Source organism: Caretta caretta, chromosome 9 (assembly GCF_965140235.1).
Source record: "Caretta caretta isolate rCarCar2 chromosome 9, rCarCar1.hap1, whole genome shotgun sequence".
NCBI classification, from domain to species: domain Eukaryota; kingdom Metazoa; phylum Chordata; order Testudines; family Cheloniidae; genus Caretta; species Caretta caretta.
Genome location: NC_134214.1, coordinates 15,621,090 through 15,643,526, shown reverse-complemented (window position 1 = coordinate 15,643,526; position 22,437 = coordinate 15,621,090). Strand labels below are relative to the sequence as shown.

Below are 22,437 nucleotides of genomic sequence, written 5' to 3'. Positions count from 1 at the left end.
ATATTTTGATTATTATCCATGGAAATATTTTTGTCAGTTTGTGTGTGTAGAGTGAAATCGGCGTTTGCCAACATTTACCAATAAAAATCTAATCTTTCCAAGCCTACCCATAATTTTGCCAATTTCAGTTTACTTCCTGGTAGACAGGTGGCACTACAGAGCACTCTGTTGGCATTCTCAATGATTAAATAGAACGTGGCATCTGGACAGCCCTCAAATCCCGAGATCTGGTCCCTCCAGGTGAGGCATAATGGCCAGATAATATGACAGCTTGCATTGCTGCTGCCCATGCTGTAGGTTTGGTTTTTGGTTTTTTAAAGACATCATATTTGTGATCTCTTAATGTAGTACCTTTCACAAACACTAAAATGACTTACTTTTTAAAATGTACTTAATTACTTTCATCCTGTTACTATCCACTAAAATGTTTGCCAAGCTGTGTGCAAAACAAGATCTCTGGTTTCATTTTAAAACATAGCCATTTGGCTGGGGGAAGGAAATGTTTTTGTAAACGTCTTTCCAAGATCTCATGTTTTGTTTGTTTGTTTTGTTTATAGGCACCCATTGACAACGGTTCAAAAATCACCAGCTACCTGCTAGAGTGGGATGAGGTGAGTGGTAACTAGTTACAGAAACATCAAAAAATGAAATTACTTATTAAATAACATTCTGATTTCATGGATGTGTTGTGTAAAGAAAAAGAATCAAACACTGGAGAAGCAAACCATAGGAAAATGAACTCCTGAGGGCATTCAATAGAAAGGAAAGATGGGGAAGTTGATTTTCCGTACGTGTTCTTGTGTGTAGCATTTTGATTTTGCACCTTATACGTTCATTTATTTCCTGATCAGGTGTTTGGTGCAATGAGTTTATTAATTAATTTATTTATAATGCAGTAGTGTCTAGGAGCCCCAGTCACGGACCAGGACCCCACTCTGCTAGGGGTCAGACACACAACAAAAATACAATCCCTGCCCCAAAGAGCTTAGGATCTGATCCTGCAGTCCTTTCTCATAGAAAATTCCTATTGACTTCAAATTAATAGTATCATTTATATAAAGAAAAGGAGTACTTGTGGCACCTTAGAGACTAACCAATTTCTTTGAGCATAAGCTTTCGTGGCTACAGCTCACTTCATCGGATACATACTGTGGAAAATACAGAAGATGTTTGTTTTTATACGCACAAATCATGAAAAAATGGGTGTTTATCACTACAAAAGGTTTTCTCTCCCCCCACCCCACTCTCCTGCTGGTAATAGCTTATGTAAAGTGATCACTCTCCTTACAATAAGCTATTACCAGCAGGAGAGTGGGGTGGGGGGAGAGAAAACCTTTTGTAGTGATAAACACCCATTTTTTCATGATTTGTGTGTATAAAAACAAACATCTTCTGAATTTTCCACAGTATGCATCCGATGAAGTGAGCTGTAGCTCACGAAAGCTTATGCTCAAATAAATTGGTTAGTCTCTAAGGTGCCGCAAGTCCTCCTTTTCTTTTTGCGAATACAGACTAACAAGGCTGTTACTCTGAAACCTGTTATCATTTATATAGTGGCCACACTGTTGGTTGCTTTACAGAGACTATAAAAAGAAGATGAGGTCTGTGTCCCAAAGAGCTTATATTTTAAGTAGACAATATATCCGTGGGGGGGCAGTGAAAAAAGCAGCTGATGGAGCAGAATTGTTGAGCATGCCTCTTGTTTTCTTCCATTATGCCAGTACTATTTTGGCACCACTTTTCCAAGGGGAGGTCTAGGGAATATAATCTTCATGGAATAAGCGTGTATTGAAAGGAGACTTTACAGATGTGAGGACAGAATCATAGTGGGATCACAGAGGGGCTTCCAGGCTTGGGGCCAGCATGAAATGAGGTGCCAAAAGCAGGAGTGGGAGGTCTGGAAGGAGTTGTTTAGTTATGCTGTGTGAAAAACATCTACCTGCCTTATATAAGGATATTATTTTGTGAGCAGTCTTCAATTGCTGGCTACTGACATATTCCCAGATTATTATACTACGTCTAACATCTGGAAGCACACACTATACAAACATTCATTCTATGCAATATCACAGCAAGTGTGCCCTGAATGAAGAGAAACCCACTGAACTAAATAAATTAAACAATAGCTGCAGAATGGCTCACTGCCCACAGTGCACAATGGAAGGAAAGGTTAGCAACCATTAAAAATAAAATAAAATATAAAATAAAATGCAAGCTGGAGAAGAGTTCAGTGGGGGGAAAAAATCCTTCTATTGATTATTCTCATATATTACTTGTTCAGCATCAGACACACATTCATGCACCATAATCCAGGGAAGGCAGAGCAGAAAGTGAAAATGAGAATAAAGCAGAAAACAAGTCAGGAGAACCAAAAAGATCTAGGCCAGGATAATCAGAGGCATAAGTCCTGCAAGACATCACACCTTCTGCAACCGGATCCAAATAGTGCCAACCTTTCTCAGGCAGAACTCCTCTTCATTTCCATGGGAGACTATCACCAAACCAGGGTGAGGTGCCAAAATATGGGATATTTCTAAAACATGCAAAAAGAGAATGAAAGAGAGCAGAAACCGATAGCATACCATTAATAGAATGTGAATACCTGGTTAGGGTGTAAATTGCATCATGTGCCTTAGAGTCTGATCCAGAGCCCATAGAAGTCAATAAAAACATTCTTGCTGTTACAGAGATCTTAAATAATAACATAGAAAGGGTTTTGACAAAGAAGAAGAAGAATACTTTGCATTTACATAGCATTTTTATCTTTTAAAAGGGTGTAATACTACTAATCTTCTGCAGAAGTGTAAGTTAAGGTACAGAGAGTCTCAAGTAACTTGCTCCAATCAACACAGTGTTTCAGCTGAGTCCTGGCTCCCAGACCTTTGGTCTAGTTTACTAGATTACATTTCTTCCCTAGTAATAACATTGAAGTTGGATCCATGAGTGGATCCTCAGCCAGTGAACATGAGAGAATAATGCACACAATAAATTAATTTGGCATGCCTCATAATGGTTTGACATGACTCTGAGTGGATTAAAATATAGAACTACTGGAAGTGGGGAGTAAACAAGATGGCTGTTGCAGTACCCTAGTTGTCAGAAAACTAATGCATAGATTGAAGTGTATTGACAGAAAAAATAATATTAGCAGACAGAAATGGACTGCTGAACTGATGTGTGACCTGAAAGTAGATGATGGTCCAGAGTACAGAAGGTGATGTTTAAGAGGATAGTTGTCTCTGCAGGATCTTGTTTTTCCATCTGAAAGAAATTTATTCCGGAAGGCAAGATATTGACTCCTTCGTTTGACATTTCAGCAGTTCTGATGTCTCTGTATACTTACGTACATATTTCACTGCACAAGTTATGGCATCCAAGTACATAGCAGAGCGCACATTCAGTATTCTGTACCCTCTCACATAGTTATGTCAAATGCATGTAAGAGAAAGCACAGACTTCCTGTTACAATGCTGTACTGTATCTCAGTGAAATCAAGACACAAATACATAGGGGAAGAGGAGAACATTTGCCAGGCAACAGCAAAGGCTTAGCCAGGTCTCAGCTAGAGCAACATTCATGAGCTACAGGACACAGAATAAAATATAAACACAGGAAAATCAGTGATGAAAAGGAAATTAAATTGTGTCTGTAAAGCAGAAGGAACGTTGCATGAACGGAGAATGAGAAATCTATCAAATAAATACAATTAGAAACCCACCCTGAGAATGGTAATCTGCCTTCAAAAAATTACACCCCTTCATAATGAGGGATGGCGTGAGAGTTCCCCGTGAAAAGCCCTCTGAACATGGGAAGTGCAATACAGAGTATCAGACCTACTCCTGGAAGAATAAAACCTCACGCTACAGAAACAAAATTGGCAATGTGAAAACCAGAGAGCAATAAAACTGATCAAGGGAAGGCACCGAGCCAAAAATCATGCAAACTGGCACATTCCCCCTGGAAAAAGAATGGGACTGCCACAGAACCACCTCTGAACAAAGCATGCAATCTGTTCACACTAGGGATGGGGTTTTTTAGCAGCTTGTTAACACTTCATAACAGCAACCAGTAACAGGTGCTATCACTCTGTGGTATGTTTCAAACCTTGGGGTGTGTCTAATGTTAAACTCTGTCTGAAGCAATATCTTATTGTTTTACAAGCTGTCTTTGGTTAGATTGTGAGCATTTAAAATGCTTCCAGGAATGCAGATAGCACCATTTTCAAATTTAAAAATAAACTGCAGAAGGGATATGCCACTGGCCAGTCAAGGGACTAGGCAGTACCCTAAAATGCAGCAAGAGGACTGCACTTTAAATCCATTGATGGCCACGGTCACTGAAACTTCCAGGGTTGTGCTTATTTAAAGATTACAGCTGGTCATTAGCACTTCATCAGGACATAGCACACGAACAATGCATTCTGCAGGACTACAGAACTGCCCTTGTGTGGGGTGTACATACCACATTCCCAAGGCTCTCCAGAAGTGACTCAAGTAGTTATCCAAAGAACATTCTGTCAGATTTTCTTGTCTTCCAAAAAGAGCAGATCATTACATGTACTGTGTGTTATCATTTTATTTTCTCAGTAGGACAGAGAATAAATGTGGCAGTTACTATCCAGAAGGCCCAGTCATGCAGCCTAATATTTCACATAAGTGGGTGATTTGGGACAGGATCCAGCTTGGATTCTGGACAGTTTTTATCTGTACCACGCACATGATGGTGGTACCTGAGAGCCTGTGTAAGAGGTATAGGGTTAATATTCTCTTCTAAAACTGTTTCTTCTCAAGGGGTACAGGTTTTATTAGACGAAGAGACTTGAATTGACCTAGCGGGGTGTGGTTTTTATTATCTGGTTTCCTGCATCTTCTTGTGGGGATTTCCAAAATCCTCACTAACCCTTTGGGATCACTAGTTTTAGATCACAGCACAAATAAATTGTCATTTGCTACTTTAACGGAATTGCAGATACTGTTTTCTTGCTAGAAAGGTGGTGAGACAGAGCCCTGGTCTACACTAGGACTTTAGATCGAATTTAGCAGCGTTAAATCGATTTAAACCTGCACCCGTCCACACAATGAAGCCCTTTATTTCGACTTAAAGGGCTCTTAAAATCGATTTCCTTACTCCACCCCTGACAAGTGGATTAGCGCTTAAATCGACGTTGCCGGCTCGAATTTGGGGTACTGTGGACACAATTCGATGGTATTGGCCTCCGGGAGCTATCCCAGAGTGCTCCATTCTGACCGCTCTGGACAGCGCTCTCAACTCAGATGCACTGGCCAGGTAGACAGGAAAAGAACCGCGAACTTTTGAATCTCATTTCCTGTTTGGCCAGCGTGGCAAGCTGCAGGTGACCATGCAGAGCTCATCAGCAGAGGTGACCATGATGGAGTCCCAGAATCGCAAAAGAGCTCCAGCATGGACTGAACGGGAGGTACGGGATCTGATCGCTGTTTGGGGAGAGGAATCCGTGCTATCAGAACTCCGTTCCAGTTTTCGAAATGCCAAAACCTTTCTGAAAATCTCCCAGGGCATGAAGGACAGAGGCCATAACAGGGACCCGAAGCAGTGCCGCGTGAAACTGAAGGAGCTGAGGCAAGCCTACCAGAAAACCAGAGAGGCGAACGGCCGCTCTGGGTCAGAGCCCCAAACATGCCGCTTCTATGATGAGCTGCATGCCATTTTAGGGGGTTCAGCCACCACTACCCCAGCCGTGTTGTTTGACTCCTTCAATGGAGATGGAGGCAATACAGAAGTAGGTTTTGGGGACGAAGAAGATGATGAGGAGGAGGTTGTAGATAGCTCACAGCAAGCAAGCGGAGAAACCGGTTTTCCCGACAGCCAGGAACTGTTTCTCACCCTAGACCTGGAGCCAGTACCCCCCGAACCCACCCAAGGCTGCCTCCTGGACTCAGCAGGCGGAGAAGGGACCTCTGGTGAGTGTACCTTTTAAAATGCTATACATGGTTTAAAAGCAAGCATGTGAAAGGATTACTTTGCCCTGGCATTTGCGGTTCTGCCTTTGCAAAAGGTTTCTGGGGAGGGCAGCCTTATTTCGTCCTTCATGGTAGGACACTTTACCACTCCAGGCCAGCAACACGTACTGGGGAATCACTGTAGAACAAAGCATTGCAGTGTATGTTTGCTGGCATTCAACCAAAATCCGTTCACGCGGTGGGAGGAGGCAAAATGCGACCTTGTAACGAAAGCACATGTGCTATGTATGTAATGTTAACTTTCAAGGTTTACCCTGAAAGAGTGTAGCCACTGTTTTATAAAATGTGTCTTTTTAAATACCGCTGTCCCTTTTTTTTTCTCCACCAGCTGCATGTGTTTCAATGATCACAGGATCTTCTCCTTCCCAGAGGCTAGTGAAGCTTAGAAAGAAAAAAAAACGCACTCGCGATGAAATGTTCTCCGAGCTCATGCTGTCCTCCCACACTGACAGAGCACAGACGAATGCGTGGAGGCAAATAATGTCAGAGTGCAGGAAAGCACAAAATGACCGGGAGGAGAGGTGGAGGGCTGAAGAGAGTAAGTGGCGGGCTGAAGAGAGTAAGTGGCGGGCTGAAGACAGGGCTGAAGCTCAAAGGTGGCGGCAGCGTGATGAGAGGAGGCAGGATTCAATGCTGAGGCTGCTGCAGGACCAAACCAGTATGCTCCAGTGTATGGTTGAGCTGCAGCAAAGGCAGCTGGAGCACAGACTGCCACTGCAGCCCCTCTGTAACCAACCGCCCTCCTCCCCAAGTTCCATAGCCTCCACACCCAGACGCCCAAGAACACGGTGGGGAGGCCTCCGGCCAACCAGCCACTCCCCCACAGAGGATTGCCCAAAAAAAAGAAGGCTGTCATTCAATAAATTTTAAAGTTGTAAACTTTTAAAGTGCTGTGCTTAAAGTGCTGTGTGGCATTTTCCTTCCCTCCTCCACCACCCCTCCTGGGATACCTTGGTAGTCATCCCCCTATTTGTGTGATGAATGAATAACGAATGCATGACTGTGAAGCAGCAATGACTTTATTGGCTCTGCAAGCAATGATTAAAGGGAGGAGGGGAGGGTGGTTAGCTTACAGGGAAGTAGAGTGAACCAAGGGGCGGGGGGGTTCATCAAGGAGAAACAAACAGAACTTTTACACCGTAGCCTGGCCAGTCATGAAACTGTTTTTCAAAGCTTCTCTGATGCGTACCGCGCCCTCCTGTGCTCTTCTAACCGCCCTGGTGTCTGGCTGCGCGTAACCAGCAGCCAGGCGATTTGCCTCAACCTCCCACCCCGCCATAAACGTCTCCCCCTTACTCTCACAGATATTGTGGAGCACACAGCAAGCAGTAATAACAGTGGGAATATTGGTTTCGCTGAGGTCTAAGCGAGTCAATAAACTGCGCCAGCGCGCCTTTAAACGTCCAAATGCACATTCTACCACCATTCTGCACTTGCTCAGCCTGTAGTTGAACAGCTCCTGACCACTGTCCAGGCTGCCTGTGTACGGCTTCATGAGCCATGGCATTAAGGGGTAGGCTGGGTCCCCAAGGATACATATAGGCATTTCAACATCCCCAACAGTTATTTTCTGGTCTGGGAATAAAGTCCCTTCCTGCAGCTTTTGAAACAGACCAGAGTTCCTGAAGATGCGAGCATCATGCACCTTTCCCGGCCATCCCACGTTGATGTTGGTGAAACGTCCCTTGTGATCCACCAGAGCTTGCAGCACTATTGAAAAGTACCCCTTGCGGTTTATGTACTCGGCGGCTTGGTGCTCCGGTGCCAAGATAGGGATATGGGTTCCATCTATAGCCCCACCACAGTTAGGGAATCCCATTGCAGCAAAGCCATCCACTATGACCTGCACATTTCCCAGGGTCACTACCCTTGATATCAGCAGATCTTTGATTGCGTGGGCTACTTGCATCACAGCAGCCCCCACAGTAGATTTGCCCACTCCAAATTGATTCCCAACTGACCGGTAGCTGTCTGGCGTTGCAAGCTTCCACAGGGCTATCGCCACTCGCTTCTCAACTGTGAGGGCTGCTCTCATCTTGGTATTCATGCGCTTCAGGACAGGGGAAAGCAAGTCACAAAGTTCCATGAAAGTGCCCTTACGCATGCGAAAGTTTCGTAGCCACTGGGAATCGTCCCAGACCTGCAACACTATGCGGTCCCACCAGTCTGTGCTTGTTTCCCGAGCCCAGAATCGGCGTTCCACAGCATGAACCTGCCCCATTAGCACCATGATGCATGCATTGTCAGGGCCCATGCTTTCAGAGAAATCTGTGTCCATGTCCTGATCACTCACGGGACCGCGCTGACGTCGCCTCCTCGCCCGGTATCGCGTTGCCATGTTCTGGTGCTGCATATACTGCTGAATAATGCGTGTGGTGGTTAATGTGCTCCTAATTGCCAAAGTGAGCTGAGCGGGCTCCATGCTTGCCGTGGTATGGCGTCCGCACAGAAAAAAGGCGCGGAACGATTGTCTGCCGTTGCTCTGACGGAGGGAGGGGCGACTGACGACACGGCTTACAGGGTTGGCTTCAGGGAGCTAAAATCAACAAAGGGGGTGCCTGTACATCAAGGAGTATTTCAGGCAGGACTGCACGGAGGGTTCCAATAAGAAATGGTGCACCTAAGTTATCGTTGTTATTGGAACAAGGAGGTTAGCCTGGCCTCTGATTGATACATGGCTAGATTTACCTCGCTGCACCTTCTCTGTGAGTGACTGCAGTGTGACCTAGAGGAATGAGTCCCCTAGACAGGGGAGGAGGCAAATGAGTACAAAACAAATCTGGTCTATTTCTTGTTTTGACCCACTCCATCTATCTTTTACATCTTTGGCTGGCAGCAGACGGTGCAGAAGGACTGCATGCCATCCACATCTCATGGCTGCTTGGCAGAAGATGGTACAGTACGCCTGCTAGCCATCCCCATCTCTTGCCTGCCTGGCAGAAGATGGTGCAATACGACTGCTAGCAATCCTCATCTCTTGCCTGCCTGGCAGAAGATGGTACAGTACGACTGCTAGCAGTCCGTATCGCCTGCCTGCTCACCATAAGACGGTTCAATAGGACTGACTGCAGGACTAAAGAGAATGACCTGGTCAAGTCACTCCAAATTTAGTCCCTGCGCCCATGTCTGCCCAGGCGCTCCCAGCCGACGCGGCCAGGAGCACCTCGGACACGATGAGGACGACTACCAATCGTATTGCACCGTCTGCTGCCAGAAGGCAAGGGGTTGCTGCTACTGTGCAGCAAAGCCGTACCGCGTCTGCCAGCACCCAGGAGACATAGGGTGACGGTTACCTGAGCGGGCTCCATGCTTGCTGTGGTATGGCGTCTGCACAGGTAACTCAGGAAAAAAGGCGCGAAATGATTGTCTGCCCTTGCTTTCACGGAGGGAGGGAGGGAACGGGGGCCTGACGACACGTACCCAGAACCACCCGCGACAATGTTTTAGCCCCATCAGAGCGCTCCATTGTGACTGCTCTGGACAGCACTCTCAGATGCCCGATTGTTTGCCATTGCTCTGACGCTGGGAGGGGCGCTTACAGGGTTGGCTTCAGGGAGCTAAAATCAACAAAGGGGGTGGCTTTACATCAAGGAGTATTTCAGGCAGGACTTCACAGAGGGTTCCAATAAGAAATGGTGCACCTAAGTTATTGTCCTTATTGGAGCAAGAAGGTTAGCCTGGCCTCTGATTGATACATGGCTAGATTTACCTCGCTGCATCTTGACTGCAGTGTGATCTAGAAGAATGAGTCCCCTAGACAGGGGAGGGGGGGGAAGCAAATGAGTACAAAACAAATCTGGTCTATTTCTTGTTTTGACCCACTCCATCTGTCTTTTACATCTTTGGCTGGCAGCAGACGGACTGCATGCCATCCACATCTCATGACTGCTCGGCAGAAGATGGTACAGCACGACTGCTAGCAGTCCGTATCGCCTGCCCGCTCACCATAAGACGGTTCAATAGGACTGACTGCAGGACTAAAGAGAATGACCTGGTCAAGTCACTCCAAATTTAGTCCCTGTGCCCATGTCTGCCCAGGCGCTCCTGATCGACCTCACAGAGGCGACCAGGAGCACCTCAGACATGACGATGACGGCTACCAGTCGTACTGTACCGTCTGCTGCCACAAGGCAAGGGGTTGCTGCTACTGTGTAGCAATGCCGTACCGCGTCTGCCAGCACCCAGGAGACATAGGGTGACGGTTACCTGAGCGGGCTCCATGCTTGCCATGGTATGGCGTCTGCACAGGTAACTCAGGAAAAAAGGCGCGAAATGATTGTCTGCCCTTGCTTTCACGGGGGGAGGGAGGGAACGGGAGGCTGACGATATGTACCCAGAACCACCCGCGACAATGTTTTAGCCCCATCAGGCATTGGGATCTCAACCCAGAATTCCAATGGGCAGCGGAGACTGCGGGAACTGTGGGATAGCTACCCACAGTGCAACGCTCCGGAAGTCGACGCTTGCCTCGGTACTGTGGAAGCGCTCCGCCGAGTTAATGCACTTAATGCACTTTGAGCATTTACTGTGGGGACACACACACTCGAATTTATAAAACCGATTTCTAAAAAACCGACTTCTATAAATTCGACCTTATTCCGTAGTGTAGACATACCCTTACTGAGTTATGCTCTCAGATAGTGAAGTCAAGGGGCGTCCCATCCTATTCACATAGCAGGAGCGTTATTACTTTCCTCAATATTTCTATATGCCAGTTTTATCCTGGTTTCTTCTTCTTTTCCCTAAATGAGGGATTTGAAGGGTTTTCCTAAGCTGCAGGGTCTGCTACAAATATGGCAAGAAGAAACTGAAGACTAAGAACATCAACACATTCCCCACTGCAATCCATACTAGGAATTGGGGCAGGGGGGTGGGGGTTGTTGTTGTTTTCCTATTTGGATTAGGCTGGCTTTAATGTTTGTTGGTTTGCTTGTTTGTTTAGTAGAATTTGAAAATGGTAAAGAATGACAAAGATTAGAGTGGCACCTTTCTTTTCTTTTTCATATGAGCTCCTAGACCTGTAAAGGTGTCAGAGTCTGACTAGTAAAAAATGGTTTTCCTAAAATAGCTGAAGGTTTAATAGTGCCTGGTCTTTAACAATAAAATCAGTGCATCTTACTAAGTACTGCTCCAACTTAATGCTTACTGCTATATACCCAATCCTGCTTAATAGAAAAACACCCCTTGCCTTTGAAAGGATTAGAACCGGGCCCTCTTTTCAACTCTTTTGGAATTCAGATGAGCACCCTGTGATATGAGGTCAGCAATAATAAGCATGGCAGTGAACGAGCCATTCGTGAAAACTGCTCTTTGTGGCTCAGATTTTCCCTTATCCCCCTTTTGAACAGACACTGACTAAACCGGGGTGGGCAAACTACGGCCCACCAGCCGTTTTAATCCTGCCGTTGAGCTCCCGCTGGGGAGCAGGGTCTGGGGCTTGGCCTGGTCTGGGCACGCCAGCCGGGGAACAGGGTTGGGGGTGCTCCACGTGGCTCCTGGAAGCAGCAGCATGACCCCTCTCTGGCTCCTACGTGTAGGGGCAGCCAGGGGGCTCTGGTCCGCAAGCTGACCTCCCCCGCAGCTCCTATTGACCAGGAACCACGGCCAATGGGAGCTGCAGGGGAGGTGCCTGCCAATGGAGAAGCACGCACCAGAGCCACCTGGCCGTGCCTCCACATAGGAGCCAGAGGGGGTACATGCCACTGCTTCCTGGAGCTGCTTGAGGTAAACGCTGCACAGAGCCTGCACCCCTGAGCCTCCCCCCCCAACCCCCTCCCCCGGAACTCCAACCCCCTACCCCAGCCCTGATCCCCCTCCCGCCCTCCAAACCCCTCGGTCCCAGCCCGGAGCACCCTCCTACACCCCAAACCCCTCATCCCCAGCCCCACCCCAGGGCCCTCACCCCCAGCTGGAGCCCTCACCCAACCACCCTGCACCCAACCACCCCAGCCTGGAGTCCCCTCCCACACCCTGAACTCCTCATTTCTGGCCCCACCCCGGAGCCCGGACCCCCAGCCAAAGCCCTCATCCCCTCCCGCACCCCAACCCCAATTTCGTGAACATTGATGGCCTGCCATACAATTTCCATACCCAGATGTGGCCCTCGGGCCAAAAAGTTTGCCCACCCCTGCACTAAACCTAAGGTAAATGATGACTGGGCTGAGATTAATAATAGAACATACAAAGGCATTCCTGCTTTTTTATTTTTTAAAAGGTCCTTTCCAATATAGAGGGACAAAAACTTTAATTTCCTTCTGGAATCCACTCAGCTGGTTGCAGTTACTCTCTATTATAATTAATTTGCAACTTCTACCAGACTGGTGGAGCTGTGTTGTTCCAGTTTCATGGAGCAGGCCTTGATTCTCACTGCAGCAGATATTTGCTATTGGAAAGATCAGGAGTGGAATTGGGCATCTTGGAATTTAGGACTGGAGAAAGAAGGAGTAGTGAACAGGTCACAGGGCGTGTCTTTCCTCCCTCTGAAGCGATGTGTTTGAGGAAACGATGAGGTGTGTGGAAAGTAATTTATGAAACTTTATAAGATTAAAACTTGGAAGCTAAATATTTGAAGGATAAGAGGTGGGGTTCTGGGAGTATTGTAAGACTCCTGGACAGCAGCCAGTGCCAGCTTGTCCGTTGTTCTCCAAAATTATGCCAGCATTAAAGCTTTCATAAATCTCAAAAAAGGACTATTTCCAGGCTGTTAATGCCAGGATCATTAGAAATATCAGCCAGCCTCTCCAATTAGTGCCAATAGAATCTGAAATACTAGACAGTCTGAGTAATTGTAAATACCAATAAACGTGGACTAGGCCATCATCATGTGCAATACCAGCAAATTTATACATTAACAGATTTATGTTGTTATAAAGTTGAACATTGTCATCTACTGTATGCTGAGGGTTTTTGGGGGCGGGGAGGAAGGGGAGGTTGGGGAAGAGATTGCACAATTGCAAAGGTTTGACCAAACTTTATGAAAATTATAGTTGCATGATATAATATGCTGGAATTCTTTGGAGATGACCCTTTGCTCCTAATTCAGAAATTATCATTTATACTGCTGTGTCAGAATCACCCGTGACTGCTTCATTTTCAGCCAGGACTCCCCTTACTGTATGTCTTAATAAATCCACTCATCATTCGCTCACGCGAATCTACAAGAGGTTTTTTTAGTGAGGGGAGCAAAAGGCAGAATTTTCATTTAGGTCCTCATTTGTCTGCCAGATAAATAATCATTATAAACCAATAATCGAAGAAAAATGATCAAATAAACTTGAGGTTCAAACAAAAAAGAAGAGGAACAAAAACCACTGCTGCAAATGCATCAAATGTAGTAGAATCAGGAAAGTTTTTAAAGGGTTGTACAATAAAATCATCATTAAAAGGATCTGAGTCTGCAGAAGTGTGTTTCTTAAAAAGAAGACCTTCTCTTAATAACCTGGCACTTACTAACTTGCACTTTGTTAATACAGGTTTCAGAGTAGCAGCCGTGTTAGTCTGTATCCGCAAAAAGAAAAGGAGTACTTGTGGCACCTTAGAGACTAAGAAATTTATTTGAGCATAAGCTTTCGTGAGCTACAGCTCACTTCATCAGATGCATACAGTGGAAAATACAGTGGGGAGATTTTCTATACACAGAGAACATGAACATACATATTTTATATACACAGAGAACATGAATCAATGGGTGTTACCATACAGATTGTAACAAGAGTGATCAGGAAAGGTGAGCTATTTTGTTAGTCTCTAGGGTGACACAAGTACTCCTTTTCTTTTTGTTAATACAGTGGGTGTAGTGGATAGATTTTGCATAACCTAGATACTGAGACATGCTGCCCCTGAACTGCGAAGCATCACCTACCATTCTTTCTCCAAGATGTTTTCTATCCAATAACTGTGTTTGTCAACTGATTTTAATATGTCATAAACTACTTCTAGCTATAAGTATCTTTTAAATAAGCATCAGTTTAGATAAGAGTCACAAATCCTGAATTCGAATTAATTTGCAAACTGGATACAATTAACTTAGGCTTGAATAAAGACTGGGAGTGGATGGGTCATTACACAAAGTAAGACTATTTGCCCTTGTTTATTTCTCCTCCTACTGTTCTTGTCAACTGCTGGAAATGGCCCACCTTGATTATTACTAAAAAAGGTTCCTCCCCTCCCCCATCCCCCGCTCTCCTGCTGGTAATAGCTCACCTTTACCGATCACTCTTGTTACAGTCTGAATGGTAACACCCATTGTTTCATGTTCTCTGTGTATATAAAATCTCCCCACTATATTTTCCACTGTATGCATCCGATAAAGTGAGCTGTAGCTCATAAAAGCTTATGCTCAAATAAATTTGTTAGTCTCTAAGGTGCCACAAGTACTCCTTTTCTTTTTGTGGATACAGACTAACACGGCTGCTACTCTGAAGTCCTAAAGTGTTGTTTCCTTAATTTAGCTGAGCTGTGTAGCAGAATTACAACAAGGGCAGCTGGGAAATATCTTAATAGATTGTGCAGTAAACTGAGTTCTTGAGCAAATGGAGAATGGTACTGTATGACTAAAAGTAAGATAGGGCTGTTTGTCAATGTGTTGAACATCCCTCATGTGACTCTCAAGTTCTATGCATCACAGGAGGTCTGCATGATTGTTCTGAGCTTTTATACACATACTTTCTAGATGTGCTACACTCTCCTCGTTGCGTTCTCAGGAACTAGAAGTTCAGAGTTGTGACATAGGCCCTTTCATGTGCTTCTGTAGCCGTTACAAAACAGAGCCTGATTCTCCAGGGCACTGCACCGTGCATAATGCATATAGTGTGTATATGTGCCTGATGAGTGCAACGTGCTACCTGATCAAAATAGAAGTGTTTGACTGCCACATGGAGCATGGAGTGGAGAACTGGGTCCACTATCATTGCTATGGAAATGCAATCACCTAAAGTATATGAAAGATGCTCCTGGAATCATCTTTCTGTGATTGTGCCCATTTGAGGTCTGCAAACATCTTTCTGGGAATAAATTGGTTGCTTTTAACGTAGTGTGCAAGGTTAATATGTGCAGCCATTTCATTTCTTTCAGGTGACGACAGTATGTAAATGACCCTTGCAGGATCAGTGTCAATTACACTAAGGTAGTTTGGTTCAATAGTTACAGAAGTGTTATCAGTTTGTAGAATCCTTGGACAGAACACTCTGATGCTAACAAAATTACAGGTCCCACTCCCTCCGGGGGAAGATCCTGGCCCTTCTTCCACAACTGCAGAGGCCTCTAGACATAGGGTATGTCTACACTGGCAAGTTTCTGCGCCACAAGTTATACCACTTTTATTAAAATGCTGGACTTAAACCGCTGTTGCTGCTTGTGACGCTGGAGAACATCCACATTGGCAAAGACAGCAGTGCATTGTGGTAGCTATCCCACAGTGCAGCTGGCTGCAGGGTGCTTTGGGAAGGGTTTGCAATGCCTCGTGGGGCAGGCACAGCATCACATGATGCAGGTTTCCCAATCCCATTGTTCCATGGGTATCCTACCCAATTGCCAGCTGCTTTTCAACTGAAGTGGGCGGGGCGGGGGGGGAGTGTGTGTGTGTGTGTTTATTTATGGAGGTGGGGAGAGAGACAGTGTGTTTTGAGGGACTGAGAGTGTGTTCAGACAGTGGCAGGAAGCAACCAGTCCTGAGGCAGGGGGAGGGGGAAACCCGGACATCAGCCCCCGTCTCCCTCCCTGGGCTCTCTGCACAGCAATCTGTCACTCATTCACACAGGTTCCACAGCAGGAGCATTCCACATTAATGGTTTGCTTTGTGCCCCAGAGCAGATCAGCATAGCATGCAAGGGCCCTCAGAAACGGTGCTTTGAAAGGGGAGGGGCAGCCAAGTTCAAAACAATGAGCAGAGTGGTCACTATTATGGGACAGCTCCGGAGGCCAAATACAGCGCAGAAAGCAATCAAGTGTCTACACTGGCAATAGAGTGCTGGAGCCTCTGAGCAAATAGCCTTACGACTCTCATCGAGGTGGGTTTTTTTGCAGCGCTGCGCAGAAGCTTGCCAGTGTAGACAAGTCCATCATTCATTTGATGGAATTTCATTGTGTGGGGGAGGGAGGCACAATTTGGGGAACTCTTAAGTATGACTCACCAGTGTACCAGGGGCTTAAGCTCCACCAATACACTGATGTGAGCACCCTGCATGGGCTACACTCCAATGAATGCATCCGATGAAGTGAGCTGTAGCTCACGAAAGCTTATGCTCAAATAAATTTGTTAGTACTCCTTTTCTTTTTGAGGACACAGACTAACATGGCTGCTACTCTGAAATCTGACTCCAGTGATTGAATCTTGGGCTGGGGAAGGAATGGGGGGAAGGGCTAATGAAGCTGCAGCTAGAGACCGCAGCCATTCACACCTTCTAGTGCTTGGGCTTGCTGGGGGAGGATTTCATGAGAAGCCCCTGCACCAAACTCATCTATTCAGGCTTTGTGCCTGGGGAAGAAATTTCTTTTCTGGTCCTTTCCGTCCCTTATGCTTTTTTCTCCATGTTGCAGTCTGAAGGAAAGAGTGAAATTCTCCCCTTTGCCGAGGGGCCAGCACAAGATTTATTCACCACTTAGGTGTCATTGAAACCCTCAAACTAGGATTTAGTGGTGCAACCTGCATGTCACTTGGAGGAAGGGGAACACAGGTTGTAGGAGGAAGAGTTTTGAGGAAGCACCAGGAGGTCAGTCTGTTTGCAGGTGGCTTACTTGCTTGGTGCCGTTGCAGCATCTCTGTAAATAGTTCTCTTCAGTAAAGAGCCAGTTTAATTTTAGAAACATGGAGGCCTCTCATGTTATTACCCAGCATTCAGTACATGAAACACTCAGGTCTTGTATTGGCCCTCCGCACAGTGTGAATTTTACCCAGATAGAAGACAAAGATAAAAAGGCACAGAGAAGGGTGACAGAAATGACTAGCTGTATAATGGAATTTTCACATTAGAAGAAATTGCAGGGATTAGGATTACGTTTGCTCGTGGGTCAATTTTAGGGCAATAGCATGACTGTTCCTTCGATGGGAGAGGAGACTGTGCTGTGTTCTCGTGTCCTGCTGCTTCAGAACCTTATTCTCAATGAATTTTACGTTAATATTTCATAGACTGAAGAGCTAAAAGTCCTCTCAAAGCCACTGCACTACAGACCAATCACATCACTTGAGGTTTAAGCAGTCTCTTTTTCAGATCCCCTTTACATTCAGAACCTAAGTGATTTCCAAGGAGATTGTTACCAGATCTGCAAACAAAGTTGTTCACAATAGGAAAGTCCAGGATATCGAGGAAATATATTTGTGTAAAGCTGAGCTCAGTTCTTTCACTGAATGAAGTATTTAAAGAGTGGGATTGGATTGGGAATTATTCATTAAAAAGGGGATGGGGGAGGGAAAGGCTTCTGGAAACCATAGACTCAATCCTTAGTTGCACTGAGTTTACCCTTGATGCAGCTGAGGGAAGACGTGGGGGGAAAAGGGTCTCTTATGCCCCTTTGCTGTTCCTCCAAGCCTGGGTAGGTTGAGGCCTGAAATGACTCCCAGCATTACTTAGAGCAGCTTCAAAGGTGCTCTAAATTATACCTCCAGCAGCTAGGCACTGCAACAGCTGAGTATGTTGTCTGCCTTGCGTCACCTCTCCCATCCCTAATAAACACCCTTCCTATCCATGGCATGCCACTTATTCTTACATCAGTTTTGCACCACCCAAATATTCCTCTCTGGTGGGCGAAGACTTAGCTGCACCTTTAGGGTGGCAGTAAAGAGTGCTTTGTGCTGTGGAGCCAAAGGTCGGACCCTCTGTAGAATATTGCTTGTATGTTGCACCTTCTAGACCAGGGGTGGGCAAACTTTTTGGCCTGAGGTCCACATCGGGGTTCCGAAACTATGGAGGGCTGGGTAGGGAAGGCTGTGCCCCCCCAAACAGCCTGGCCACCGCCCCCTATCCACCTCCTCCCACTTCCCACCCCCGACTGCCCCCCTCCGAACCTCCCACCCGTCCAACTCCCCCTGCTCCTTGTCCCCTGAGTGCCCCCTCCCAGGACCCACCCCCATCCAATCCCCCCCCATCCCCTGACTGCTCCAACTCCTATCCACACCTCCGCCCCCTAACAGGCCTCCCAGGACTCCCACACCTATCCAACCCACCCTGTTCCCTGTCCCCTGACCACCCCCTGCCCCCCAAACCTCTGCCCCATCCAACTCCCCCCTGCCCTTTGTCCAAGCCCCTTGCTCCCTGTCCCCTTACCATGCTGCTCAGAGCAGCAGAACTGGCGGCTGCACTGCCTGGCCGGAGCCAGCCATGCAGCGGCACTGCCCAGCAGGAGCTTGCAGCCCCGCCACCCAGAGCGCTAGCTGCATGGCGAACTGAGGCTGCAGGGGACGGGGGACAACAGGGGAGGGGCTGGAGACTAGCCTCCCCGGCCGGGAGCTCAAGGGCCAGGCAGGACAGGCCCACGGGCAGTAGTTTGCCCACCTCTGTTCTAGAACATGAGGAATGAGAGCCCCCTTGTGGGGAAAAAATTAGGATCTAGAATGGGGATTAAAATTGTAGTTGAGGTCAGAAGGTAGCATCTACAAGGACTGGTAGCTGCAGGCTCTGTGTAGTTCTTTGGCCAGGCTGAGAGGTGGCACCAACTTGTGGGAAAATCTCACCTCTAATTGGGTTTGTATTCATACTGATTTTGATTCATAAATAGGATAAATGGAAGAGTTACTGAAGTAGATGGATTCGCTATAAGTGATGCGACAGAACTGGAAGAGCTGTGTCACGAGAGTAAGACTGAAGCCCTGTGGGAATCTGATTACAGACTGAATACGACACACACTAGAAACTTATTTAAAATGAAGCTGCCATGGCTTAAATTGTTTAGACCTCTTTTATATTGCTGGTGCTAATTTGTGCAAAGGTGTTTAACCCTAATGTCAATAATTGGTCATTTAAGAAAGTAAGCAATAAAATGATCAATAAAATATGTCTGGATTTATTTCATTAGGTTTGTTTAGAGAAGAAACAATTATGGATCATTTTCTTTCTAGGGAAAAAGAAACAGTGGTTTCAGAGAATGTTACTTCGGGAGCCAAAAGCATTGCAAATTGACTAAGCTTTGTCCAGCTGTGGGCTATACCTTCAGATTAGCAGCTCAGAATGACATAGGCACTAGGTAAGTTACTTCTTATCCATGTTATCTCTGCCATGGCAAAGGCATTCTAAATGACAGTATCTACTGAGAGGCTGCTAGTATTTTTCCCCCTTGAGCTCCCTATTAAATGGCTAAAGTTTTATTGCTCTACAAATAGTGCACTTAGAATAGATCCTCTGAGAACTTTCACTCACCTCACAGGGAACTGACTTGAAGTTTTCAGACTGATGAAATGGATCTAAGAGGATGGACCCCTTTGGAGGTGTTAAATGATGTTTTGTGGCCTGTTTCTAATACCAAAAGAACACACATCTGTTATGTATAATTCCCACTAGGGATCTTGGGGAACCAAAAAAAGCAACAAGCCCATGGAAGCTGAGTTACAGATTTTGGAAAATAATCCACTTTTGTTTAAAGTGATGTTCCTTTGTCTTCTTTCAGCACTACAGCAAAGTTTGTACTCACTTCCTCCTTTGGCAAGCCTTAGGTGGCTCAGCCAGCAGCAGAGTAAAACAAATGGAATAGCAGATAGGGGCAAGAGTGGGCTAACACTGCTCAAGGGGATTTTAGCAAGGTGGGTCCTGATACTCAATTCCCTCGCACTGGAGTTAAGTTCAGGCCTGTGGAAATTGGTGGGAATCAGTGGGAGCTCTGGCTAATGGGTTTTGCAAGATCAGGGAGCTGCTAGAAACCAATGGACAGAAGAAGTTACAACAGCTAGAATGCCAGAGTATACACAATAGTTTTCCTGTGTGGGGATTTTAGCTGCCACATACAAACTCATTGGAGGAAGGGGGATATACACTGAAGAAGCTAAAATAATTTTTGAAGCTTACAAAATACTTATTTTAAAAATAATTAGTCCCTTTTCATTGTTTTGTGACTTGGAATGTTTAGCTGAGGAGGGAAATAAAAGAATGAAGGAAAAAATACAGATACCCAGAGAGATACGTATGTGTTTTTCTGAGGAAAATTCTGCCATTTTAAAAGTCCTGAAAATGCAGTTCCTAGCCATATATGGTTTAATAAAGCAGCTCTGTTAATGTCTATGTCTTCTTCCTCTAGATATCGTTGGCCTTTATTTCTCAACAGTTTGCACATGGATTCCCTTATGCACATATCCCGAGAGATCATCTTTTCTCTGTGAAACACCCCCTCTCTTGTCAGCAGAGGTGTAATATAAATGAGAGGGGACTGCTGACAGAGCATTGTCCGTGAAGGGTGCTCAGTTTTGGAATGTGTCCTCCCCATCCCTGGTTTGCCAGAGCCTAGATTTGTTAATCTTCTAGACACGTTCCAAAACCCAATTTTTCTCACATTATTGAGGTGGGAGTGGGCCGAGGGTTGGGACGGTTATATTCATGGTCAGTCCTTTTATATTATAACTCTTTTAGTGGAGAAGCTCTAATGCCTTCATACTTTGGAGCAAGGGCTTGAAAATTAGCAGGGAGGGGGCGAGAGTCAGAGAATTGCCATTTGCTGTCCCCGTGAAAAGCCGCCGATAATTGTCTAGAAGTAGCTATGCGCATTTACTCAATGGAGGCTTGTTAGAGGCTAATTGCAAAATTATCCAAACATTCCATCTCCACTGAGCATGTTCTACTCCCCACAGAGCTCTGTTCCACCCTTGAGAGCCTATTGAGCATGCTCTATCCCAGGGCTAAGCAGGACTATTCCTACAGTTGCTCCTTAGCATGAGCCTGCTGTGGAACTGAGAGCAGATAGACGGTCTCTCCCATGCTCTAACTGATCCCCCTGCTGGAACCTAGGTAGCATGGAGGAAAAGAAAGCAGCCTGATTCAGGGATTATCTTCACATACAGGGCTACAGCAGTACAACTGTAGCGCTTTAATGAAGACACTCCTATGCCAACAGGAGAGCTTCTCCCATCAGTATAGTTAATCCCCCTCCCCAAGAGGTGGTAGCTATGTTGATGGGAGAAGCTCTCCTGTCGATGTGGCACTGTGTACGTGGGGGGGTTAGGTCAATATAACTGTGTCACTCGGGGGTGTGGATTTTTCACACCTCTGAGCAATGTAGTTGTACCGATATAGGTCTGTAGTGTAGACCTGGGTGAGGAACAGAGGGGGTTGGAGAGGAACAGGCTAACAGGGGACAGACCCATGGAACAGAAGCTGGTAGGGACAAGAGCAGAAGGGGAGTGGGACAAGAGAAGAGGGAAACAGAAGCCGGAGGGACAGGAAAACAAGGGGACGATTTGTCAAGGATATATGAGGGGACAGGAGCAGAAGGGTCTGTATTTACCAGAATACACTTCCCTCCAGACCAGGAAGAGAACCCTCATTTCCTGAGTACTAACATTACTCTGTTCTCAGCAAATATCTCTGAAACCTACTCTTTCAGTATGTCTCTCATCCTCTTCTAATGGCTGGCCCACACAGAGGTTAACAGACTTCTACTGCTCACAGTTGCTCTGTTAGCTCAAGTGGCAGAGGTCTATTTTAAATCAAAAGGTTCAAACCCTGCTAAGGAACTGTGTCAATATGGGACCACATAAAGAAATTTCTGTTTTTTTTCCTGTTCGCAATTTTCTCAGTTTTTTAAAAAGCACACAAAAATAGAAAACCTTAAGATTGCAAAATCAAGCACACAAAAGTTAAGAAATGCTAGAATTAAGGTTGCCTGTGCATGTGCCTTATGGGACAGTCTTTAATTTACATGATCACACATTGTATTTTCCACACGATGCCTGACTTATTCATTGCAGAGGATGGACCATATCCTGGGGATGAATCAGGCTTGTGTAGTGAATGAGGCTTTTGTCTGCAGGATCCCTGCCTCATTTGTTGCAGAAATTGGAAGATGTGTAGCAAATTCAGCATGGGGATGCGAGAAGAGAACCCTGGTCTCATGATTAAGGCAGTTAAATGTTGTTCTGGAGAATTGGATTCTAGCTCTGCCTTTTGCCAGAGAGTTTCTATGCGATGCTAAGTCAGTCAGTCATTTAAACCAGAATTTTATAGGTGGCTAATAACTGTGCATTCCTGATTTTTCTGTGACCCTAGATTTGCAGAAGTGCTGAGCCCTCACAACTTCCACTGAAGTACATAGGAGCTGTGATTTGAACCCAAAATTAGTGGACACTTTTAGCTTTATTCACTCTTGTGCTTCAGTTCCCATTTTTAAAACGGGGTTAATAATACCTTCCTACCTCACAGGGGAGATAAATTAATTTATGTTTTTGAAGCAGTCTGATGGTGATGAGATCCATAAAAATATCTGTGAGGAAATTAATAATTTGCTGTTTAGTGCGGGGTTTGGA

The 22,437-nt window shown here is 45.7% G+C and overlaps 1 protein-coding gene across 1 annotated transcript in view; it reads left to right on the top strand.

The window, feature by feature from the left end:
• Positions 1-22,437, top strand: part of FNDC3B (fibronectin type III domain containing 3B) — a 366,117-nt gene that overhangs the window by 252,503 nt on the left and 91,177 nt on the right. The window contains exons 11-12 of the mRNA XM_048864394.2: positions 558-611; positions 19,051-19,175. Of these exons, the coding sequence (XP_048720351.2) occupies positions 558-611; positions 19,051-19,175 (179 nt within the window). The remainder of the gene's footprint in view (positions 1-557; positions 612-19,050; positions 19,176-22,437) is intronic.